The 22,020-nt window shown below is 45.1% G+C and overlaps 1 protein-coding gene across 1 annotated transcript in view; it reads right to left on the reverse strand.

Moving 5' to 3' along the window:
* Window positions 1-22,020, reverse strand: part of KCNH6 (potassium voltage-gated channel subfamily H member 6) — a 130,621-nt gene that overhangs the window by 64,531 nt on the left and 44,070 nt on the right. The window contains exon 3 of the mRNA XM_053266299.1: window positions 8,272-8,427. Within this exon, the coding sequence (XP_053122274.1) occupies window positions 8,272-8,427 (156 nt within the window). The remainder of the gene's footprint in view (window positions 1-8,271; window positions 8,428-22,020) is intronic.

Below are 22,020 nucleotides of genomic sequence, written 5' to 3' on the forward strand. Positions count from 1 at the left end.
TGTCCACTGTATTACTGATTCATGATATGATAAGGAAGAGGCCGATGAACAACTTCCTGACAGCGTTTTAAGTGTAACAGACTCAGAGCCTGCTTCTCCAGATTGTCAAGTAAAAATTAATGGCCATGAAGTGCGGAGGCTGGCTTATTCTGTTTCTCCATATCCTATCATTTCCCATCTGCTTTACAAGAAACCTCACAACAGGCTGAGTATTCCTTATCCAGACATCCGAAATCTGGAATGCTCCAAAATCCAGACACGACACCATAACAAAAACAAAAACTACCTGCAGCTTTAAAACCTCTCACTGAGAGGAGCCCCACCAGACGTGCGCTTATGCCTTTTCTTTTTCTCTGGACCCACCTGGTCCTTTAAATGCTTTGTCTTCTCTGCCACGTTTTTGGCCGGCAGAGCGGCCGTGACGGGGGCCACCACGGGAGCCGAAGCTACCATTGCTTCAGACGCCTTAGGGAAAGTCACAGCCACGGTCCCAGCAAGCGAGGGAACCATCGCAACCTCCGAGAGAGCCCCTTCTGACAGGGAGCCTCTCAGGGCATCTCCCAATTGAGAAACCTCCATGTATTTAAAAGGCACAAATCACCAAAAGGTAAGAAAAACTGGGAAAAAAACTAACTGAAAGCCAACCAAACCTAAACAAATGAGGAAGGGGAAAGGAAAAAGAGAGGAAAATGGCGACTCCCTTCCCCACCTTGCACACAGTAGAAAGGAAGCATAAGTATAAGGATGGCTAGAGAAGGATAAATGAGCGTAAAAGAGTAAAAGCCCTAAGGCTCACAAGTTAGAAATCACTAAAGAGAGAGCTAGTGCTACTCAATATCAATGAAATGCTGCTTACTCTGAAAGAGGCCTTGGTGTTCACAACTTTGGAATTGTCTTTGGCCTATCATCAAATTCCTTTGCTCAAAAGTTCTCACAAATACACATTCATTCCCTCAGAGGGCCTTTCTCAATAGAAGACTGCCCTTTGAATTAGCTTCTGTCGCGTCGATATTTCAAAGTATGATGCATGCAATTTTGGCAACTATGAATGGCATAACTTACTTTCAGGATACTTTAGTGTATAGCAAAACCATTGAGGAGCATGATGCTAAACTGACAGAAGTCTTAAGAAACCTCTGACAACATGGACTTACTATCTCTGCAGAGAAATGTCAGTTTTGCACACTTACCTGGGATATACAATATCTCAGAGAAGCATACATCCCCTTGGTGAAAGCTATTTGGGAAGCACTAGAACCACACAACCGATGCACTTCAATCATTCTTAAGACTCTGTGAGTATTTCTCTAAATTTGTTAGACAATTTGCCTCAAAAGTTGCTCCGTTGCATCTTCTTTTAAAAATGAATATAGCATTTTAACTGGGATGCATCATGCAAGGCTAGTTTTCAGACTACCAGATTGGCCATTGCTGAAAACCCTGCTCTCACTTCTTTTCACAGGCACACTAGTGTAACTGCTGAAGCTTCTGAATATGGTTTGGGTGCTGTCTTGACCCAGCAAAAAGGGGGAAAGGGAGGTTACAGTTGCCTTTGCTTCCTGCATGCTTACTGCATCAGAGAAGATTTATTTTGTCATTGAAAAATAATCTCTAGCATGTTTCTGGGTGGTGGGGCACTTCAGGACTTACTTGTGGGGAAGAAAATTCACTTTATGGTCAGACCATAAATTCCTATCTGCTTTATTTACTACTCAGGGATAAAGTCAAGTAACCCCAAGAATAGCCAAACGGATCACCAGACTTATGGACTTTGGTTTTCAGGTGAAATACATTCCAAGTTTTTGGAATACAACTGCAGATTGCTTATCTCGACTTCCAGTTCCAGGCCAAGAGGAGATTCCAATAGAAGAGAATGAAGTAGTAGTAACTGAGCAAATAGCTTCATCCACTCATGGAGTGATCACATCTTCTGAAAGGAAAGCGGCCCCCAGTGCTGATCAAGTGCCTACTGAACTTAAACCTTACATAACTAATGGGTGGCCATGCAAAAATGAGGTACCTGAACATCTTCTACTATACATGCATGTAGCGAGAGAACTCTGTCTTCTCAATGAGCTGGTGCTAAGGACTCATGTTTGGTGGTGCCAAACTCCTTACAAGCAAAAGTGATCAAAATTGCCCATGAAGGTCACCTGGGCATGACCTTGAATAAAAGGTGAATCGGAGAAAGTTTCTCGTGGCCAGGTATGGACTGGTGGCCAGGTATGGACTGGAAGTTTCTGGTGGCTGGATACTGAAAATGCAATCAGGCACTATATGGCTTGTGCTGTCTGTGACAAATCACAGAAGATTTCTACCACCCGCTAGACTCCAGTAGCATATCGCAATGGTCCCTGGGGAAAACCTGATCTGGATGTAATCGGGCCTTTTGATAAACTTTTGATGGTGGATTACTATTCCAAGTGGCCAGAAGTTTCGTTTGCAAACAACATTGCTACGAACAAGGTGATCAAGTTCATGGCTGCAGTTTTTGCGAGAGAAGGTCTTACTAAAGAACTACTGATTGACAATGGGAAACAGCTTACCTCATTTGAAATGGAGCAATACTTGCAAAACCATGGGCAGAGGTGCACCTAGGTAATTTTGGAGCCTGGACCTAAAGGCCTTTTGTGGCTCCCCACCACCACAAGATAAGCTGTAATGCACTATTTCTTACACCACAGCATACTCAGGGAAATTGGGGGGGGGGGGAGGAGCGTATTTTTAGTAGAAATTCTGAATAAGATACTTCCCACTGACCTGAACATACCACATTCTGCATGGACAGTCCTGTCACATAAATTAGCTGAATGCACTATTTTGTTTACACCAGAACATGCTCAGGAAAAGCTGGAAACGTCTTCTTCTTCAGAATAAATTATGAATAAGATCATCAACAACAACATATAAATGTTGTTGAATAAGATACTTCCCACTGACCTGAACATACCATATTTGGCATGGGCAGTCCTGCCACTTAAAGATTCACTACAATAGACCCAGGCTGGATGGGGTGGGGGTGGTGGAACAAAATGTTCCACTGTGGGCCAGGGTGGCTGTACTGCCGGCCCATGCCAGATGGCCGAGTGTGCAACACTGAGGGCAGCTGTGGCCAGCCCATGACCTGCTCGTGGTCGACCTGCTTGCCTGCCGGGTGATCTCCTGTCATGCACAGCTGGGTGTGTGTGTGTGCCGAGCAGGCCAGCCTGTAGCCAGCTTGTGGCCTCCTGCCTCTGCGGTGCTGGTGGCTAAAACAGTGGGCTCGGGCCTGGCGAGCATGTGATGTCACGTGCTCACAACGCTTATGAGTCACATTATCCAGAAGCAGGGAAGTAGCTCACCTGCTCCAGGCCCACTAAGCACTGCGGAAATGGCCCTCAGCACTCACCCCCCGGCCACACACAACAGGAGATTGGCAGGTTGGCAGGCCATGAGTGGGTTGTGGGCTGGCCACAGCTACCCTCAGCATCACGTGCTCGGCCACCCAGCACGGGCTGGAAGCACAGCCACACTGAGCCCCAGTGGGACATTTTGGGGGTGGGGGCCGTGATGTGGAGGACTGGACTTCGGCCCAGTAGTCCAGTCCAAAGGGTGCCTCTCTGACCAAGGGATAAAACACAAGACTTGTACCATCCTTTAGGGCAGGGTTTCTCAACGTGTGGGTCCCCAGATGTGATTGGACTTCAGCTCCCATAATCCCCAGCCCCAGTGGCCTTTGGTAGGAATTATGGGAGTTGAAGTCCAATTACATCTGGGGACCCACACGTTGAGAATCCCTGCTTTAGGGAATGGCTTAGTGGAAAGAATGAACAGATTAGTGGAGGAATGTTTGCAATTGGCTACTATGCAACAACAATCCTGGAAAGAGACTGTTTGTGACCCTCTATTTGCTTATTGAACTACTCCACATTATAATATAATTTGCTAACTTGGCAAAGAGGCACCTTTTACCATGGTGATTCTCTTTATCTAGCAGGGGGAGAGTAACTGGCCCTATCCATGCCCAGCACAGTACTTCCAGTGACCGTTGCTGGTGTCTATCTTATGTTTCTTTTAGATTGTGAGCCCTTTGGGGACAGGGATCCATCTTATTTATTTATTATTTCTCTATGTAAACCACCCTGAGCCATTTTTGGAAGAGCGGTATAGAAATCAAAATAATAATAATAATAATAATAATATAGGAAAATCACTATTTGAACTGCTGAGAGGATGCAAAGCTATCACTAAAATTACCCAATGGCAACAACTGATAGGGCTTTCCATGCCATCTCACCTTGGGGATGCAGAGATTCGTGATCAGGTAAGGGAGAAGCAACAAAAATATAAACTGTATGTGGATCAGAAACGGGGTGCAAAACATCAAACATTTCAGTTGGGGGACTTTGTTCGAGTATGGTTGCCTTATAAAGTGAGAAAGGAATGTTCCCAATATTCTGGACCAAAACAAATAATGGAATCCAAGGAGATTTTTTCATATTCAATTATAGATAGAAATGGGACAGTTTGAGACTTTCCAGCACGCATACTATGAGACAAGAGGGAAGGGATTCTGATCTCAAGAGAGGAACGAAGAGAAATTTGATCTTGCCTCCAGTTTTGACCTCACAGATGAGGCTGAAGGAAGTGATGGACAATCCTTTGTACCATAAGAAAAATCACATACAGCTCCTATGCCAGAGAACCCAAGACTTAGGAGAAGTGTGCTTGAGAGGAGACCACCTAAAGGACTTCAAGACTTTGTCACTAAATTTTAAATCAATCCAAATTTGGTTGTTATAAAGGGGAGGGATGTGTTGTATTCCATTCAGTAATCCTTTATGTTTTGTCATTGAGGTCTTTCCCAGTGGGGATCCTGTAGAGAGAGAGCGAGAGTGTGTGTGTGTGTGTGTGTGTGTGTGTGTGTGTGTGTGTATGTATATGTGTGGTGGCGGGGGATGAAATCAGAAAGAAAAGGGAGGGAAAGGAGGAGTAACTGGAGTTATCTTCTATATATTTAATTATCTAAGGCATACCCGTGGCTAATCCCACATGTGGCAGCTCTTGCGAGAGTTCAGAGAGCTGCCGGATAGGCTAGCCACGGGACGGGGTTGGAGAGGAAAAAATGGCCACTCTGGTAGCCGCTGGCCAGCTGGGGTGGGAGAGAACAGCACCAAGGAAATGGCACTGAGAAAACGACAGCAGCGGGCTGAAGAAGAAGGCGGGGACGGACGGGGATGAGGGAATAAGGAGATGGCAGCAGGCAGGTGAGCAGGGAGAACAAGCGGGCAGGGGGAAAAGAACAAACCGGGAACAAGCGGGTGGGAAGGAGAACGAGCCAGGAACAAGCGGGTGGGAAGAACAAGGTGGAAACAGGTGGGCGACAAAACGGCGACAGTGGCGGGGGGGGGGTGCAGTTTGTCACGGCGACAGACTAGAGGTGCAGATGCTCTGTGTCCGGCCCAGCTAGTACCGAATAAAATCCTAGTTAAATCTACCTAAGATTACCTTGTGTTTATGAGGAAAGCAGTTATAAAACTTGTGACTGAGTTCTGTTAAGCATACCTGAGGCTGAAACAATTGCACATGGAATGCCTACTCATATAATTCAAAATTGCTGTTTGCTGAATTAATGGTGAGCTAAGGCATTTTGTTTTTAACCATGTCACTGACTCTAAGGAGGCATCTATACTGCAAACTTGACCTGTTATGTTTTTTTACAGTTTCAACTGCCCCCCTGCAAGGAACCTTGGGACTTGTAGTTCTGAGAGAGAACTGAACACTCTGTAAGTATTCCTAGTCTCTCACAAAGCTACAGTTCCCGTCCTCCTTCAGATGCCCTTGAGTAACTCAGCTCCAGTCCCAAACACTTGACTGGCTCATAATAATTACTCTTCCTGCTGGATTGCCTGGGAGCTGTAGCCTCCCACACACTGCTAATACTTGTTCTTTCAGTGCTTCCTGGTATAGATGTATAAAAACTTAAGATCTGTATGCACACTGCTTAGCTTTCAGTTTGACATGGAATTTAGATTTTACACTTTAAGGGCAAAAATGCAATAAAGTTGCATGCAACTGAATGAAGCACGATGCCTGTCTTCATGCAATTTAGCTCTAGATTCGTGCTGAGAGCGCGGGTATGAGGGGGCAGTTTTACTAGACCAAACTTTGCTGCAACCTGCATTTTATACAGGGCATTTTGTTGTTGTTGTTGTTGTTGTTGTTGTTCTGGTGGGGGTGGGGAGAAGCAAAACTAGCTCCAGGGCATTTTTATGTTCATTTTTATGGCAGCGGTGGGGGGGAGCAAAACTAGCCACTGACAGAAAGTGACCAGTGATTGTGGTAATACCTTAAAATACAGCACTTTAATAACCCTGGGGTTGAAACTACATTTTAAAAAATCTTTTGGAGGAGGAAAGCAGTCTGAGGGAGAAGAAGGCTACAAAGCTGATAGCACTGCTGGAGAAGGGTGATTTAACCTCTTTCCTGAGGCCACATCTGCAGTCATAACTGCCCTCCCCCATGCCTTCCCACCATGGGGTATCATCCTATATTTCCTCCATGGGTGCAAGCATCTGCTGAAGTGACTGGATTCCAAAAACAGCCTCATGGGAAAAGGATTAATCACCCTTTAGTGCTGCTGCTCTGATCAACGTTAAACCCTATCCCCACCCCGCAAGACGGCATTTCCCTAAAAATATATATTTTTAAAGTTCACAACACAGAGGGAGAGAGAGAGAGAGAGCAGGAGACTGGATAATAATATTTGTCTACATTGCAGGGCTGTCAATGCCTTCTCTGTCTTCCTGCAACAGGGGAAGAACAATAGTGGGCTACAACTCAAGGTGGTGAAAAGTGCACTCTCAGCCTCATGTCCAGACCCGCCTTGAACCTGCACCATGGACCACATTTTAAAGCCACTGTAAGCCTCCATCTCTCAGCACAGCTCCCTTCTCAACAACAATCTGAGCATAATGATGATGCATCGGCATTTAAGAGGGCCATTTAAAAAATGCTTAAAAACTAAAACTAAAACAAAACCTCCTGATAACTGGGCAAAGAGGCATCTTGTATAGTGGTGGCTCTTTTATATTTAGCAGGGAAATATATCCCTGCAACTCTCCCTATTGAGCCCTCCAGTTGCTGGTGTCTCCCTTGTGTTTCTTTTAGAGTGAACCCCTTTGGGACAGGGAACCATTTTCTCATTCCTTTTCCAATGTAAACCACTTTCCGGACTTTTTCTTGAATATAAAACATTATAAAATTAAAAATAAAACAACATTTCCCACAACAAGACCCAAGTTAGAGAATGAATTCTTGCCATTGCCTCTACCTTTTGCTTAAGTGGAGGCGGGGCACTGTTGCCCAATCACAGATATGCTAACATCTCAGATTTTCCTGTTGTTTCCTAAGTGCAGTTGTCACTTCTGACTCAGGGGAGACCAAAATAAAACAAACAAAAAAGCATCAAAATTAACAAGGATCTCCCATTTACAAACAATGGATTGTCAATCTAGATTTTGTTTAAACATCTATGATTCCTTGGTCTCATGGGTCTTACTTGTGGGAGACAGGAAGTAACAGAGGGATAGTTATGAGAATTTTGAAGTGTCGCAGAAACCACAGAAGTTTATATAGAGTGATAAATATAGCATACTTTATACCAGGGCATGGTGAAAATACAGGCAGAATCAATGCAATGCACAGGATGTGAGTATAGACTACTAGTATAACTAGGCATGACTGAGAAGGCAGGTAAAGCTGAGGAAAAAATATGGTTGCAGGAAGCTGGTAATTGCAGGAAGTTGGTCTTGAATAGGCACCTTAGTGATCCATGGCTGAGGAGAGGTATGACCAGCTCAAAGGGATTGTGATGTTCACATTAAGATCCTTGTCCATGACTTGGAGTTGATATCCCCCCCCCTTCTCCCTCTCTATGTAGGATTGACTTCCATGTTGCTTTCATACACATGACATGATGGCCATATTTTCTTCTCATTACTTCATTTCAGAGCATTCACCACCCATGGTTGTGAAGTTTTGAAGATCTTTCTCTAGCAAAACACTTTTCCAGAGTTGCCAGTGTGGTTGCAACTCCCTCAAAGCAATGGTCTCCAAAAGAGAGAATTCTGGCCCTCTCTAGAAGCCACATGCATTCCAAGTTCCAGAGAAAATCCATAGTATTTGCCAGGTCTCTATACCCTGCCCTGTAGATGCATCCCACTAACCCTTCCCAACCCTTACATGCTGCCACTCTAGCTGCGGGGTTCTAGACCACTTGGGGCCCCTTACCTGCTCGCCATCCTTGGGACAGACGCTGATGTAGGCTCTGTCGGGCACTTTTGGCAATCAGCACTGCCAGGTCCTCGAAGTTCAAGATGAACATGATGACAACTCCTTCTTCATTCTTTACTGGGACCACATCCACCAAGCACCGGATGCATGATGCTGTCATGAAAAATGAGACAGAGTGAAAGGGAGAGGCAACAAGTGAATCCAACAAATCAATGATTCTGCCACCCCAATGTCCCTCACGGCTAAGGTTTCCCCTGATTTGAACCTGGTTTTAATGTGCAGCCCAATATTCTCATCACAGGATCAATGGAGATGGGGAAAGGGCAACATGGTGTGATTTTTTTCTCTTCACACACTAGGAAATTCCCATGTGATGAAATCAGCATTGCATCCCATTCTGGAAAATGTCAGCGTATTTAGCAGTGCTTGCACTGCTGTGTCACACAGAGTTAGCAAATGCAATATGGATATACTGTATTAAGTAGTCTGCCTACATGAGCTGAATTATAGGCAGGCAACAAGAAGCTCCTTTCTGCCTCCAAATCACACTGAATCCCAATGTCTCGCTAGGGCGAGCTGAGGAATGCTTGTCGAATGTTCCATATGGGGTGCACAAGAAACTAACCATAGTGTTAAACATAACTGTAGGATTAACCGGTTTTTCCTGTCCTTGTTATGGCAACCCCAATGAGTGGTTAACTGTGTGGTCCTAGTTTTGTACTTTCTTTCGCACAACCCCTGGCCTCCCTATATTTTTTACATAAGGAAGAGGACCAAGATGAGGAGATCCTTTATGCCTACCTAATTTTAAATTCCATAATAAGGCAGCAGATCGATTTGTTTAATATTTTTAATTAAACTAAGTTAATCTCTGTGTAGGAAAACACCACCACCTTTTAGAAGTGGACCTCCTTTTAGTCTTTGTTCTTTATTCTTTCCACCTGGCAACTTATTGCATTGTGGCAGTAGTATCAAGGGGAAGGACACCAGTGTTGGCCTCATAATGAGGAAAATTGGGATGGTCATCTCAGTGGGGATTATCCAGGTGGAGAGGGGGCAGCTACCACCCTCTGCCTACTACCCTGGCGGCTGTTGCTGCCTCGGTTCATCTCATCTGACAAATGGTCCTTGCTATTCTGGCCAGTGGCAGAGGCCAGAATGTCTTCTAGGGCAGCCAAAGACTTTTGGGTGCCTAAAATGTCACTCATCCCACTCATCCTCAACACCACCTCTTCCTCCTTAGGTGGCAGCATGCAAGATGCTACTCCATCCACTTCCTGGGCACACTGGAAAAAGGAGGAGGATGAAGCAGAAGACAGAGTGGAGTGGAGTGGAGTGGAGAGGTCTAGAACAGAGATTCTCAATGTTGGGTCCTCAGACGTTATTGGATTTCAACTCCCATAATCCCCAACCAAAGGCCACTGGGGATGGGATTATGGGAGTTGAAGTCCAATAACATCTGGGGACCCAGTGTTGAGAATCCCTGGTCTAGAATGCCTCCAGGAAGATTTTCCAGTTCACCACTCTTCTCCTCCACACTTCCACTTCTGCTCTCTCCTTCTCTTTTTCAAATACAGAACACAGTGGAGGAGGGTGGAGTGGTTCTTTGTGTGTTAACACTGACAGATAGAGGAAGCAGAGATGGAGGAGGACAATGAGGGCAGGAATACAGCAGGTGAGGTAGTGGTGAGCAGGAATGGAGGGACATTTGGCACCCTGCCTCAGGTGCCTAAAGATCTTGGGCTGGCCTTATAGGACACTCTGGCCACTAGGAGGTTTGTTTGTTTGTTACATTTTATATCCCACTCTTCCTCCAAGGAGCCCAGAGCGGTGTACTACATACTTGAGTTCCTCCTCACAACTACCCTGTGAAGTAGGTTAGGCTGAGAGAGAAGTGACTGGCCCAGAGTCACCCAGCTAGTATCATGGCTGAATGGGGATTTGAACTTGGGTCTCCCCAGTCCTAGTCCAGCACTCTAGCCACTACACCACGCTGGCTCTTGTGGTGCCAGAAAGGTTGCATTCTTTCCTCCCCTGGAAGACCAACTTGGCTTCAGCCATTGGCCAGAAAATGAATACTGGTTTTCCCGTTCCTGCCATTAAGTACTCTGTGTCAGCTAGCAGTTGCCCTGGGAAGGACTACAGAAGCAAGGGAGGGACAATCTTGCTTCTGTCAATGGCTAGAGGTCCAAAGGCTGCTGGGAATTTGCAGCCCCTCCTTCCTTCCCTCCCTCCTTCCCTCCCTCCGAGGAAGTCTACCATGCCAAGGGGGAAATCAGCCATCAGTCAGAGTCCAAGAATCTACAAGGAATTTGGTTTCCCCCTTCTTGCTATAAAGAGCACTCTTCTCCAACTGCCAGTTGCCCAAGGATTGGTGAAACAAGAAGCAAGGATCCTGGCATTGGCTTCTGTGGCTGGCTAAAGGAACAATGGCTATGGGTAATTTTTGTATTGTTTTAACCAACTGTAAGCCATCTTGTTTGAAAGGTGAGGTATACATCGTCAACATAAATGTAAATATTGTATTTGTTTTATCATAAATAAATTGCTCATTCAGTTTCACTGCTGTTTCCAGGGGTGCTAGTGGTAAGCTACCCAGCACCAAACAAATGCATTCTCAGTCTCATGGTGCATGTAAAACAGGAATTGCATTGGTAAGGCAACTTTGCTCTTGGAATTTTCCTGCATGCCAGTTGAGCCTAGAAAAAAAGAGCTGCAGCAATTATTGGAGAAAATGGGGAGTAAACACAATAGAGAATCAATATAGTAAATCCCTTCTTTTCCTCTTAGAACCACATCTTCCAAGTGCCAGTCTAGCACCAGTCAGTGGCAATGAGGCTCTGGTTGTATAAGGCACAGGTTCTTTATTTCAAGTAACAAAGCAGTTTCACAAACATGAAGCTTAACACATCATCCACCAATATGTAGTGCAAATTCTATACTTCCTCTGGCAGAGTTCCATTCCTCACCCATCACTTGCGCAGCAGGAGGACAGAGGAGGATGAGATTGCTTTTGTCTCTACAGTTTTAAAGAGCTCAGGTCCCATAATCAGGAGCAGATGGTCAGCGTCTCAGAACTTCAAAATCCACTGTGACATGACGTCAGCTACGCGTTATGCACAAAAGAAGTTCTATCTCGGGGTGGGGGTAGGAATAGATCCATTTAAATGCTTTTTAGGTCCACATCTTGGGATTTTAAAATTGGCACTTTAAAGAACTAGGTGGTATAGAAGACAGAGGTTTCACTGAAGGAAATCAGGTCTTTAGGGACTGGGTTTGCCACAGCACAAGTTGTGGTTTGTAGCAATCTCTGTCAGCCAATTTTATTTTATGTCTTAGTTAAATGTCACAGAAAAATCTAGCAGTCTTCATAGGGTTCAAAAAAGATTGGAGACCAAGTAATATTTTACAGGCTGTTCCACCTACTGCCAGTGGAGGGCACTGTCTCCAGCAAAACATTTAAGAGAGATCCTGAAACTCAAATCAGTAGTTGCTTTCCGTCTGATTCTGCCCAATACTTGGGTGAATGTTCTGTAGTTGTTTTGTGTGGTTCTGGGGCTCTTCCAGAAGTCATTAAGAAGTGCTGTTCCTGCACTGTTCTAAGGGTGATTTTACTTAACTTCTGAAACTTCAGGAGAATTGCATTATCTTTTGCAGTGTGAATTCATGCTATGTCCATACGCACAGCAGAGTCCTTGCACGATTTTAGCAGCACCACCTGCTGGTTAGCTCTTGCTTTCTGTGACAAACTGATTACTACTGTCCGGGAAATAGTAGTCTTCACGGAAAGCAAAAGCTGGCCGGCAGGTGGCGCTGCTACATTGTGCAAAGATCCTGCAAAGTGTTGGAAGCTGAGTAAAATTGCACTTGGAACACTGCAGGAACAGAGCTTTAAAGCCATCTGGAAAAGCCCCTGCCCCTAGAAACTGCACGACTTCAGTCTAAACTACATGATCAGCACATCAGTTGCTTTTGTGTACCTGGTTTTTGTTTCTTAAGTAGTAGCTGGGGCAATCAGCATGGAGGAAAAGGAGAATTAATCCTTTGCCCCCACTATAGTCCTGATTAAGATCTACTATTGCAGCCACTATTTTTAAAAAAATAACCAAGAACACAAGGACCAATGGCATGTTGAATGTGTAGTTTGGCCCTCAGAGGCAAATGAACAGAGGCTGCTCGAGGATTTTGCACAAAATTATTATTAACTAGCTTGCGCTTGTCTGAAACTATGCCAAGCAACTTAAATAAAGCATTAATGAGCTTTGCAGAGATTTGCAGATAAGAGAGATCAAATGAGCCATACTCCTCTGTGTCTGCAGCTGAATAACGCTACAGAGCAATCTCTCCCACAAACATCATCATCATAACTCCTTCTAACACAAGACTTTGGAGGATGCAGTGCTTTTTGGAATCAGCATTGCCAGCACTAGGCTCAGGGGTGTTGTTCCCTAAGCAGTGATGTAGTTGCAAACTGAGAAGAGCAGTTACTCTCCATAACAGCCCCATGGTCATGCCCACAACAACAGCCAGAGAAGCCAAAAAGTACCAGCGCTCTGTCCCTGCATGTCTCCCCCCCACTACACCCCTGTCCAGGGGCGTAGCTATAACTGAACGAAAGGGTTCAAAGAACACGGCCCTCAGCTCCTGAGGGCCCTCCAGGTCCACCTCTCCCTATTTTCTGCATTATCTCCCTCACACTGGGGGGCCGCCAGAGAGAGTGCTGAACACGGGCCTCCTCTCCCCTAGCTACGCCCCTGCCCCTGTCCCTAGATGCCCTAAACCTCTTGCCTGCCTGCCACCTGCATCCCGCCTCCCAACTTTATATAGATGAAGCAGGGGGCAGTGGCAAGGGGACAAGAATTCCAGCCCAGCAACTGTCTCTTCTGTTCCTGAGCCTCCATTCTCTTTGCTCCATGTGCTTATAATGCAAAGGCAGAGGAATGAAGTAGAGCATCCCCATTTCTTCTTCTGCGCTCTGCCCATCTGAATTGTTGGGAATTCTCTCTGGCAAGAGAAACCTTTTTTCATTATAGCAGAATGCACAGAGGCACAACAAAGCAGAATTTGGTTAGGCATGCATGTATGCTGAGAGTAAAATAACTTGGAGCCAGTTCATAGTTTCAAATCAATATAAGGAGTATTTAGTGATGTGCATGCCCCCCGAACCGGTCCGAATGGGCACGGGGGGTTGTAGCTTTAAGGGTAGGGGGGTTGTACTTCCCCCCCTCCCGCCGCGCTTTCCCCTCCGGCGCTGTGACTTTCTCAAAAGTTTCTGGGGCGGCAGCGTTCCTCCCTGCTGCCCCTGGCCCCGTAGTTAGCCCGATCGAGCTCAAACACACTCCATGCATGCGCCCGTTCTGACGTGTGTGCGCACTTGCGGCTGCCGCACGTGCTCCCTACACGTCACACGTCGATGTGTGACGTGTAGGGAGCGCGCGCGCCAGCCACGAGTGTGCACGCATGTCAGAACGGGCGCATGCGTGGAGTGTGTTTGAGCTCGATCGGGCTAATGACGGGGCCAGGGGCGGCAGGGAGGAACGATGCCGCCCCAGAAACTTTTGAGAAAGTCATAGCGCCGGAGGGGGAAGAGCAGCGGAGGGGGAAGAGTGGCGGGGGGGGAGTACTATACCCCCTGCCCTTAAAGCTACAACCCCCCTCCGTGCCGAGCCACCAGACCGGCTTGGAACCAGACCGGTTTGGAGGCCTCCAGAATGGCCTCCAAACCGGTTCGAGCACACCCCTAGGAGTATTTATTAGAGAACTCCATTCTAGATAGAAAAGTGAGGAGACAGGATCTCTAATCAAGCTAGCTAGCTGGATGCAGATGGATTCTGCATCTCTGCACACATGGTGCAGAGAGAGAGAAGCTTGCATGTTTCAAGGGAGAAGGAAGGGAAGAAAAAGGAAGAGGAAGTGGCAGGAAGGAAGGAAATCCCTGAGATCAGCAATCTATATATCAAAGGGATAGTGTCAGAGTAGTAGAGAAGGGATGACCAATGTCTTGACCCTCTAGCCCTCTGACTCACTAGTCTGTCCTCCTATGTCATTGAGACAAGAGACAGCGCATAGTCCTTCACTTCCAACATGAATAACAGGTTCAGAGCAAGCCAACAGCATGCTTCTTAATTTAAAAGAGCATAAAATAAAGTATGCAACATATAGTGGCCAACATCCAGACAAATTGGATATTAAAATATAACAAATTCGCTCTGCACCAATGTGCCAGGATTTTATGTTGCACAAGTCTGGGGGAGGAATGTTCGGCAGTCTCCCCTTATTCATTTATAATATTTGTATCCCCTCCCTCCATTGCAATACTGCTTGGGGTGGCTCACAAAGACAATACAACTAACAAAACAATATAAAATCAATATATCTCAGTTAAAACCAAGACCCAATTAAAACTAGATCTACACATTTAAAATCTATAAGAAACCAACAAATAAAAAAAACTAAAATGGCTTTCTAAGAAGATGAGTCCATGTTTAAAAAAACAAAACCCTCTGAGGGAGGGGGCATGACAAAGCTTGTCTAGGCGGGCATTCTACAGTTGAGGGGCCACAACCAAAAAGGCCCTATCTCTAGCCAACCAGATTTCGGTCAACACCAATTTTTGTCAATATCCCATTCCCTCTGCTGTTGCCTGTGCTTCTGAAACCATGTGATAACCCTCAAGGACATAGTTTTGGGAGCACAGATGGCTACAGAAGGGATTGCCAGAAATTGCCTCCCCACCTCCTTGCACCACGGAAAACCCTGGCACATCACCACAAGGTTTGTTGGGATGTTGGCCAGTAAAATGAAATGGCTACACACACACACACACACACACACACTGCAACCGTTTGCTTAATATGGGCCACAAATGCCAACTAAAGCACAATTCTCTTCTGCTCGTGCCACAAGATTCTCAGGGTCAGGCTTTAGTGAACCTCCAAGAAAGAAGAAAGCTACCAAGGACTTCTCTAAACAGGAATCTCAATGTGGTACAAGAAAGGACACAATCCCCCAGATTGCCCAAACTGGTCAGGGATGTATAGGTCAAAAACCAGCACCCTGGAACACACCCAGATTTCGATAGGAAGCCTAACATAGACTGGGGAGTCCTGGTATCATGTGCTATCAGAAGCCTGCTATGTTAGGGGGTAAAATGGCACACTGTGTATCAGCCACAGCCTTTAAATAATCTTCAGCGGCACAGCACCAAAGGCAATCTTGACAGGGTCCACTCTCCTTTTCACTATAAAGCAGGTCTGCACAAACACATATACAGATTCCTGCTGAAAGCTTGTCCTTTTCTGCTCCCTTCACTTCTGTCTCATGTTTACGCTGTGTTAAGTGTTCACAGAATAGCAACATTCTGCCTACACAATCAGCCTCCCCAGCGTCTGGCACATAACGCTGCATGGGGCAAAGGTGCGACATCTCTGCTTCACAGCAACAAGAACAAAAAGTTGCTCTTGTTTTGATAATTCATGATTACAAGGTCAGGGCCGCTTACAATGAGATCTACTGCTGAGCCAAAGCAAGTTTATGTTGTGGCTTGCTGCTGCTGCTCATTTAGAATGAGAATGTAGCTATATTTTAAAGCACTTTGGGTCATTCCCATCTTGAAAACCACTCCTTAATTCATGGCATCCCTGTTTTTATAACCTCATCTGTTGGCAGATGGAGGGCGAGGAGGTTGGAAGTCAGCCTATGCTGGTTTCCAGCCACCGTCAAGATGAATCAGGACTGCATCCCCACAGCTCTTGCGAGTGGAATCAGCATAGGGTGGCTTTCCCCCATTGCTGCTGCAGGCTGAGGGCAAAATAATCTATTACCCTGAATCAATCCAGTCTCACAATCATGAGAGCACCAGCCATCACAGGTATGGTTCTGCTCTCTTTACACAAGCTCCACTGTGAACGTGGGCGGCGGGGCCAGAGGTGCACCTGACCTAGATAATTTCAGAGCCTGGACCTAAAGGCCAGGGGGTGTAGAGGCCCTGGACGTCCACCCGGATGTCCAGGGGTAGGAGCGCCCCTAGACGGGGCACGTGGGTAAGTGACACAGAGGGACTTCCTCTCCCTTCACCCCACTGTAAAGCGGGATGAATTTATAACATCTGAAGCTGCCTTATGCTGGGGCTGAATAGGGACAGTTGCTCTCCCCTTGCTAAATATAAGAAAAATACTACTTGAGAAGATGCCTTGTTGCCCCGTTAACAGGGATAAAATGTATGTAGGAAATAAAACACAAGCAGGTCGGGACTAAGTACGTGCTTAACATCTCATGTCGTCTGGGCCAGAGATGGTTGTGTGAACTCTATTTTGCTTCCCATAAAAATAAAAAATAAAACACGCATGAGCCGGCCATGTGATAACATCCATCAGTCAGAAAGAGGAATATCAGACACGGTTCACTCAATCTCCTTAATGTCTTGATGAGTTCTGAAGAGCCCCTTTAAACCTCGGCGCAAGATGCTGCACTGTGTGTTGCACATCCACTGAGTCAGCTCAGCTTGCCTTGCCTTCCGTCTGCTCGGCTGGGGATAAATAGGAGGATTGTATTCCCATTCACCCCCCGCCCCCTTCCACTTGACCTTGATAAAAAGGACAAGCACTTAGCATTTAATAACATAAAATATCATCACAGTAAAGCTTTTGCCCCCCCCTTCTTACCCCACCCCATTTACTCCACAGAGTCAGGATGGTTTCAATGTATTTATCTGTATCATCAGTATTAAACTAATCAGAATGAGATGGGGGTTTCCAGAAGCTGGACATGAGAACATGAATATTTAAAAGGGAGTTATTAATCTTTCCCTTGGAGCTATTATAAAATCTTTTCCTCCATCCATTCATCGCTACTTCTCTTGGCCTCCTATGGGATTTAATCTCCAGGGTCTCATAGCAAGACTAGCTAAATCTGCAGCAGAGTTATATAACAAAGCACAAGGGGAAAGTGCTTGCAAAGGTCCTGGTGGCAACAGGGAAAGGAACTTCCAGATGGAATTAAGAATGCCCAAAGGCCATCGTATGTAGCCCTAGAATGGATTTCCATAGGACATACCCATCCTACAATTTATTTCCTTATTTATTTGAATTCGAGCCTGCTCTGTCCCATGGGCTCAGAGCAGCTTACAGTTCTGTCCCCAAAGAGCTCAAAATCTTAAATATATATATTATTTGGGAGCTAAAAAGGAGACCAAATGAAATAAAAATGACATAGTAAACATAAAATCTATTGAAAGGATAGAACAAAAAACCTAAAGTAGCACCCAGTCTAAGTTACTCAATAGTACAACTCAGGAGTTATTCTATAGGTCTACTTAATTTCAATAGGACTACTCAGAAGTAATTAAGTCTGGTATACACTCATACTTCAGCACAGATCATCAGTGCAAAAAGCCACCCAACAGGCAGCGTTTTTTGCAAGCAGCCACTGGCCAAATGCTTATTTGTTGACAAGGAGCTACAGAGTGGGTCAGGCTGAGTGGAAGTCAGAGCTCAGTCCCAGCAGGTGTGATGCTGATGGAGCCTCCAAGGAGGTAAGTAGATGGGGTACACCTCAGGTTAACATTCTTACTCACTTTGTGTCTCTTTGAGGCTCACAGAGAAACTAGCTACCATCTCTATGAGTGAAGTTTCCTTTAACTATGTTGTCTGACATCCTGATTAATGCAGCGTGCATGCAGTGAAAAGCAGCAGCAGATACATTCCCACTTTTGAAGCACAGGCACTTTTGAAGAGCACGGTGGGTGGGTGGGGGGCGGTCCTTCCAGCACTTTGTGCAATGCACAAGAGCCCTCAGGGACAAATTTGCGCATTGCACAGAGCATTTCCGGGGGAAGGGGAGACTGGCAAAACTTGTCCTTGTGCACACACGTTTCTCCACACTTCAACAGTGGGAATGCATCCATTGCATGTGTGCTCTTTGTGGCTCCATACTCACAGCATTAGTCAGGTTGCTGGCCAATGAAGGCAACTGTTTCTTGTGAGTAAATATTACAACTTGACAGTTGACCTTTGACAGCACACCTCCCTCCTCCACATCAGTGATGGTGTTATCCTTTTGTAGTACAGAAGATTTGTCACATTTTGTAAAGCTGTGTTTACATAGCAGTTGACCCTCTTGGGGCCAAAGCAGATGTCAGGACTGATCTCTTTTTCTTTTTCAAAAAGCAGGGCAGGGGTATTGCTAGCTAAAAGTATCTGTGGCCGAGGCCCATGGGGTTTGGCTCAGTTTCACAGCTTCCCCTCATTTGGATAATTAAACGTTTTTATGCTCTCTAAAGAAATCTAACGCACTCTTCCAGTTTTAAAGCCATTAATCAAGAGTAGATCATTGGGGGCACATGCCCGCTGTGCCCAGTACTAGCAACACAGATGTGTGGGCATCCAATTTGAATTGGTAAGGGGAAGTTTTGTATTTTGTTTAAAAGCCAACCCTTTGACTCCCATACAAAGTCCCCGACTCAAATTTTTGTGCCTGCAAAATTTCCCCTCTGTGGTCAACAACAACTTGAGAGGACAATTTGGACTGGGGCCATGGTTCCTTCTGCCTGCACCATGGACTTCGTCCAAATTAGGCCTCCCAGGCTGCATTTTGAAAAAGTGATTTGGAGTTCCAATCACAGAACAACCATGTCACATGGTTGAGCCCTCAGCCACCACAAGTCTTCTGATTGATTGATTGAGCTGAAAATATTTAACAAGCAAAATGAAAAGAAAGCAATACCTAGGTTGTTTACAACAGTATTATCAGCACCAGGCAAAATTCCAGAAAACTCCCCAGTTGAGCTGCAGTTAAATACAATGGTTCACTGGAGATGAATGCTTTTAGTGCCTAGTATATTTTTCTTGCAGGCATAGTTGCTCACTGCTCTTATCTCAATGGGTTGATAAGCACAGAAAGACTGTCAGGAGTTTGAGTGACCAAGGCAGAGAAAGCAGAAGTGTTGAGTGTGAAAATCTATTTGTCACTCACATATTCGCTAAAGACTCAACCCCTCCCTAGTGGTGGGAGATACATCCATCTGTCCTCTTGGGCATCCCCCGTTCATTTCAATGTGGCTTCTTCTGCATACACATTCCTGTTGGATTGGCAGATGGGTTCAGTCTCAAGCTGGGTCTCAACTGCTTTGATTTCCCAGCACATCATGACAATAATGATAAATCCAGTCTGTCTGTCTGTCTGTCTGTCTCTCTCTCTCTCTCTCTCTCTCACACACACACACACACACACACACGATGAGTTCTATGTGGGGCTGCCTTGTACGTAATCTGGAAACTGCAGTTAGTCCAGAATGTAGCAGCCAGGTTGGTCTCCGGGTCATCTCGGAGAGACCATATCACTCCTATATTAAAAGATCTACACTGGCTGCCGATATGGTTCCGGGCAAAGTACAAGGTTTTGGTTATAACCTATAAAGCCCTAAACAGCTTGGGCCCTGGGTATTTAAGAGAACACCTTCTTTGCTATGAACCACACTGCCCATTGAGATCATCTGGAGAGGTTCGTCTGCAGTTGCCACCTGCTCGTCTGGTGGCTACTCAGGGACGGGCCTTCTCCATTGCTGCCCCGAGGCTTTGGAACTCACTTCCTGCTGAAATAAGAGCCTCCCCATCTCTTACAATTTTTAAAAGAGCAGTCAAGACGCATTTGTTCACCCAGCTTTTAATTAGAGACTGCTTTAATTGTTTTTTAATTGTGTTTTAATAGTTTTAACTTTTAAATTTTAATTGTTGAAATGTTTAATCTTTTTATTGGTTGTTTTTATTCTCTTGTAAACTGCCCAGAGAACTTGCGTTTTGGGCGGTTATAAATATATGTTAAATAAATAAATACTGTAAATACATACATACATAAATACCAGCTGAGTTTCCTCCATTTGATTATGGGTGTAAACAAGATCTCTCTAAGAAGTTAAAAGGCTGACTTCATTTCAGCATTTATTATAATACAACATACTCATAAAGCCCAAATTAGGGAGGAGGGATAGTCTTCCCTTTCATTGCGATGCAATTATAAAGGATTATCAGTTGTTTTTGAGAAGTCACAGACTTACCAACAGGCAATAACTAGCAGGGACATTCTGCGTAGAATTTTGGATGGGGAAGCACTTTTGTTGCAAAAGCAAATAGAAGGGATTTCCCCTCCTGAATTGTGCCCGGAAAGTTTTTCACACAGGGCTTTTAAAGCCCTTTAGCTTGCATCTCCTCTGGAATAGAGGGTGTTTGTTCACATATTGGGCAGATTTAACCCAAATTCTCTGCGAGCTATCAGGGAGCAGTTCACACACAATTCTGGTTTTCCACTGTGCATTAGAGTGCAGCCTGATGGATATCCGGGGTAAAAAAAAAAAATCCACTTTTTGTGTCAGGTTTTGGAGATAACTTTGCGTTCACAGTAAAGCCTCACAGAAAACTAGGGGTAAAGGCTGCTGCGTGGAGAACTCCCTGGTGTACTGTACACCTTTCTGTTGCTCAGCAACAGAAAAGGACTGAAAGATGACAAAAGGATAATGTTCAGGAAGGACTGGGGAAAGAAGGGCCAGGCAAGAGGCAAAGGAGCTTATTTATTTATGTGTTTGTTTATTTAAAATATTTATACCCCGCCCCTCCAGTGCACTACTGCTTGGGGCGGCTCACAACAATAAGAAAGACGCAAGATACAATAAAAGTAATAAAATTAACTAAATTAAACAAAAAGTTGTCAGATTAAAAACCACAATCATTATTAGGTTCAAATCAAAACTGAAAAATTATCAAAAGCTAAAGAAGAAGCTTAGCAAGAAGAAGTAGTCAGGCAGCCCTTTGGGTCTGGGGCCAGTGGTGGAATGTGGGGGAAATGGACAGCAGTAGCCTATCAGGATCAAGAAGTGCGGGAGAGACTGACTTGAGAAGCCCTATGGCTGTGGGAACTGGAGAATGTTGACAACCTCCATGTAATGGGCCAGGATGGCCTTAGTCATAATCCTTGGGATCCAGCATAGGATTCCATTTTTAACCCCCACCCCCACATGGGCTTCAGCATAACCCTGCCTGAAAAGCTCAACTTGTTCTTACAAAATATCCCACACCTACAAGTTTATGATCCTATGTTTTAGAGTCTGAAAATCTGTCTGGGCACACTCAATGGAACAGAATCCCTCTTGAAATCAACCTTTTGGAACAGCTTTTAGCCTCCCAACAAAGCAGCACAGTTAAAGGTGTCTGCACTGCAGCATCTAATCACCATGAGCAACTTAATTAATTAATGCCACAAAGCCTCCTCTGAATGGAGGTGGAATAGCAGGTTCACGGCTTTATAAATATATCCCAGGAACACTGAACAGCAGGAGAGCTCCTTGCATAGCCCCCTCTCTTCCCTCTTGAAACACAGAAGCATAACAGGTTGCTTCCAAAACATCTTGTATGCCTTGTAAGCGAGGGTAGTTGTTAAAGAGGGGATCTGATTTGAAGGGAGTTGCCATTCTTCTCTTACTTTGAATGACTAAAGCTGGATAAATGCTGGATCAAAGGTCCCACCCTCTTTTGGGGGCACTCAACCTCTTGGTAAATGGAAAACCCAACAATGTTCAGGGATATAGCCAAATATGATCCAAGATGGTGACTAATAAAAGGGTATAATAATATTTCATGACTCTCATGTCTACCCAGAAGACAAGGATTACAAATTTGATAGAACCTTGATTAAAACCTTGATGGGTTTTAATCAAGGAACAGGCTCATTCATTACAGAAGCTTTATTCCATGAAGA

Source organism: Hemicordylus capensis, chromosome 6 (assembly GCF_027244095.1).
Source record: "Hemicordylus capensis ecotype Gifberg chromosome 6, rHemCap1.1.pri, whole genome shotgun sequence".
In the NCBI taxonomy this organism is placed as follows: Eukaryota; Metazoa; Chordata; class Lepidosauria; order Squamata; family Cordylidae; genus Hemicordylus; species Hemicordylus capensis.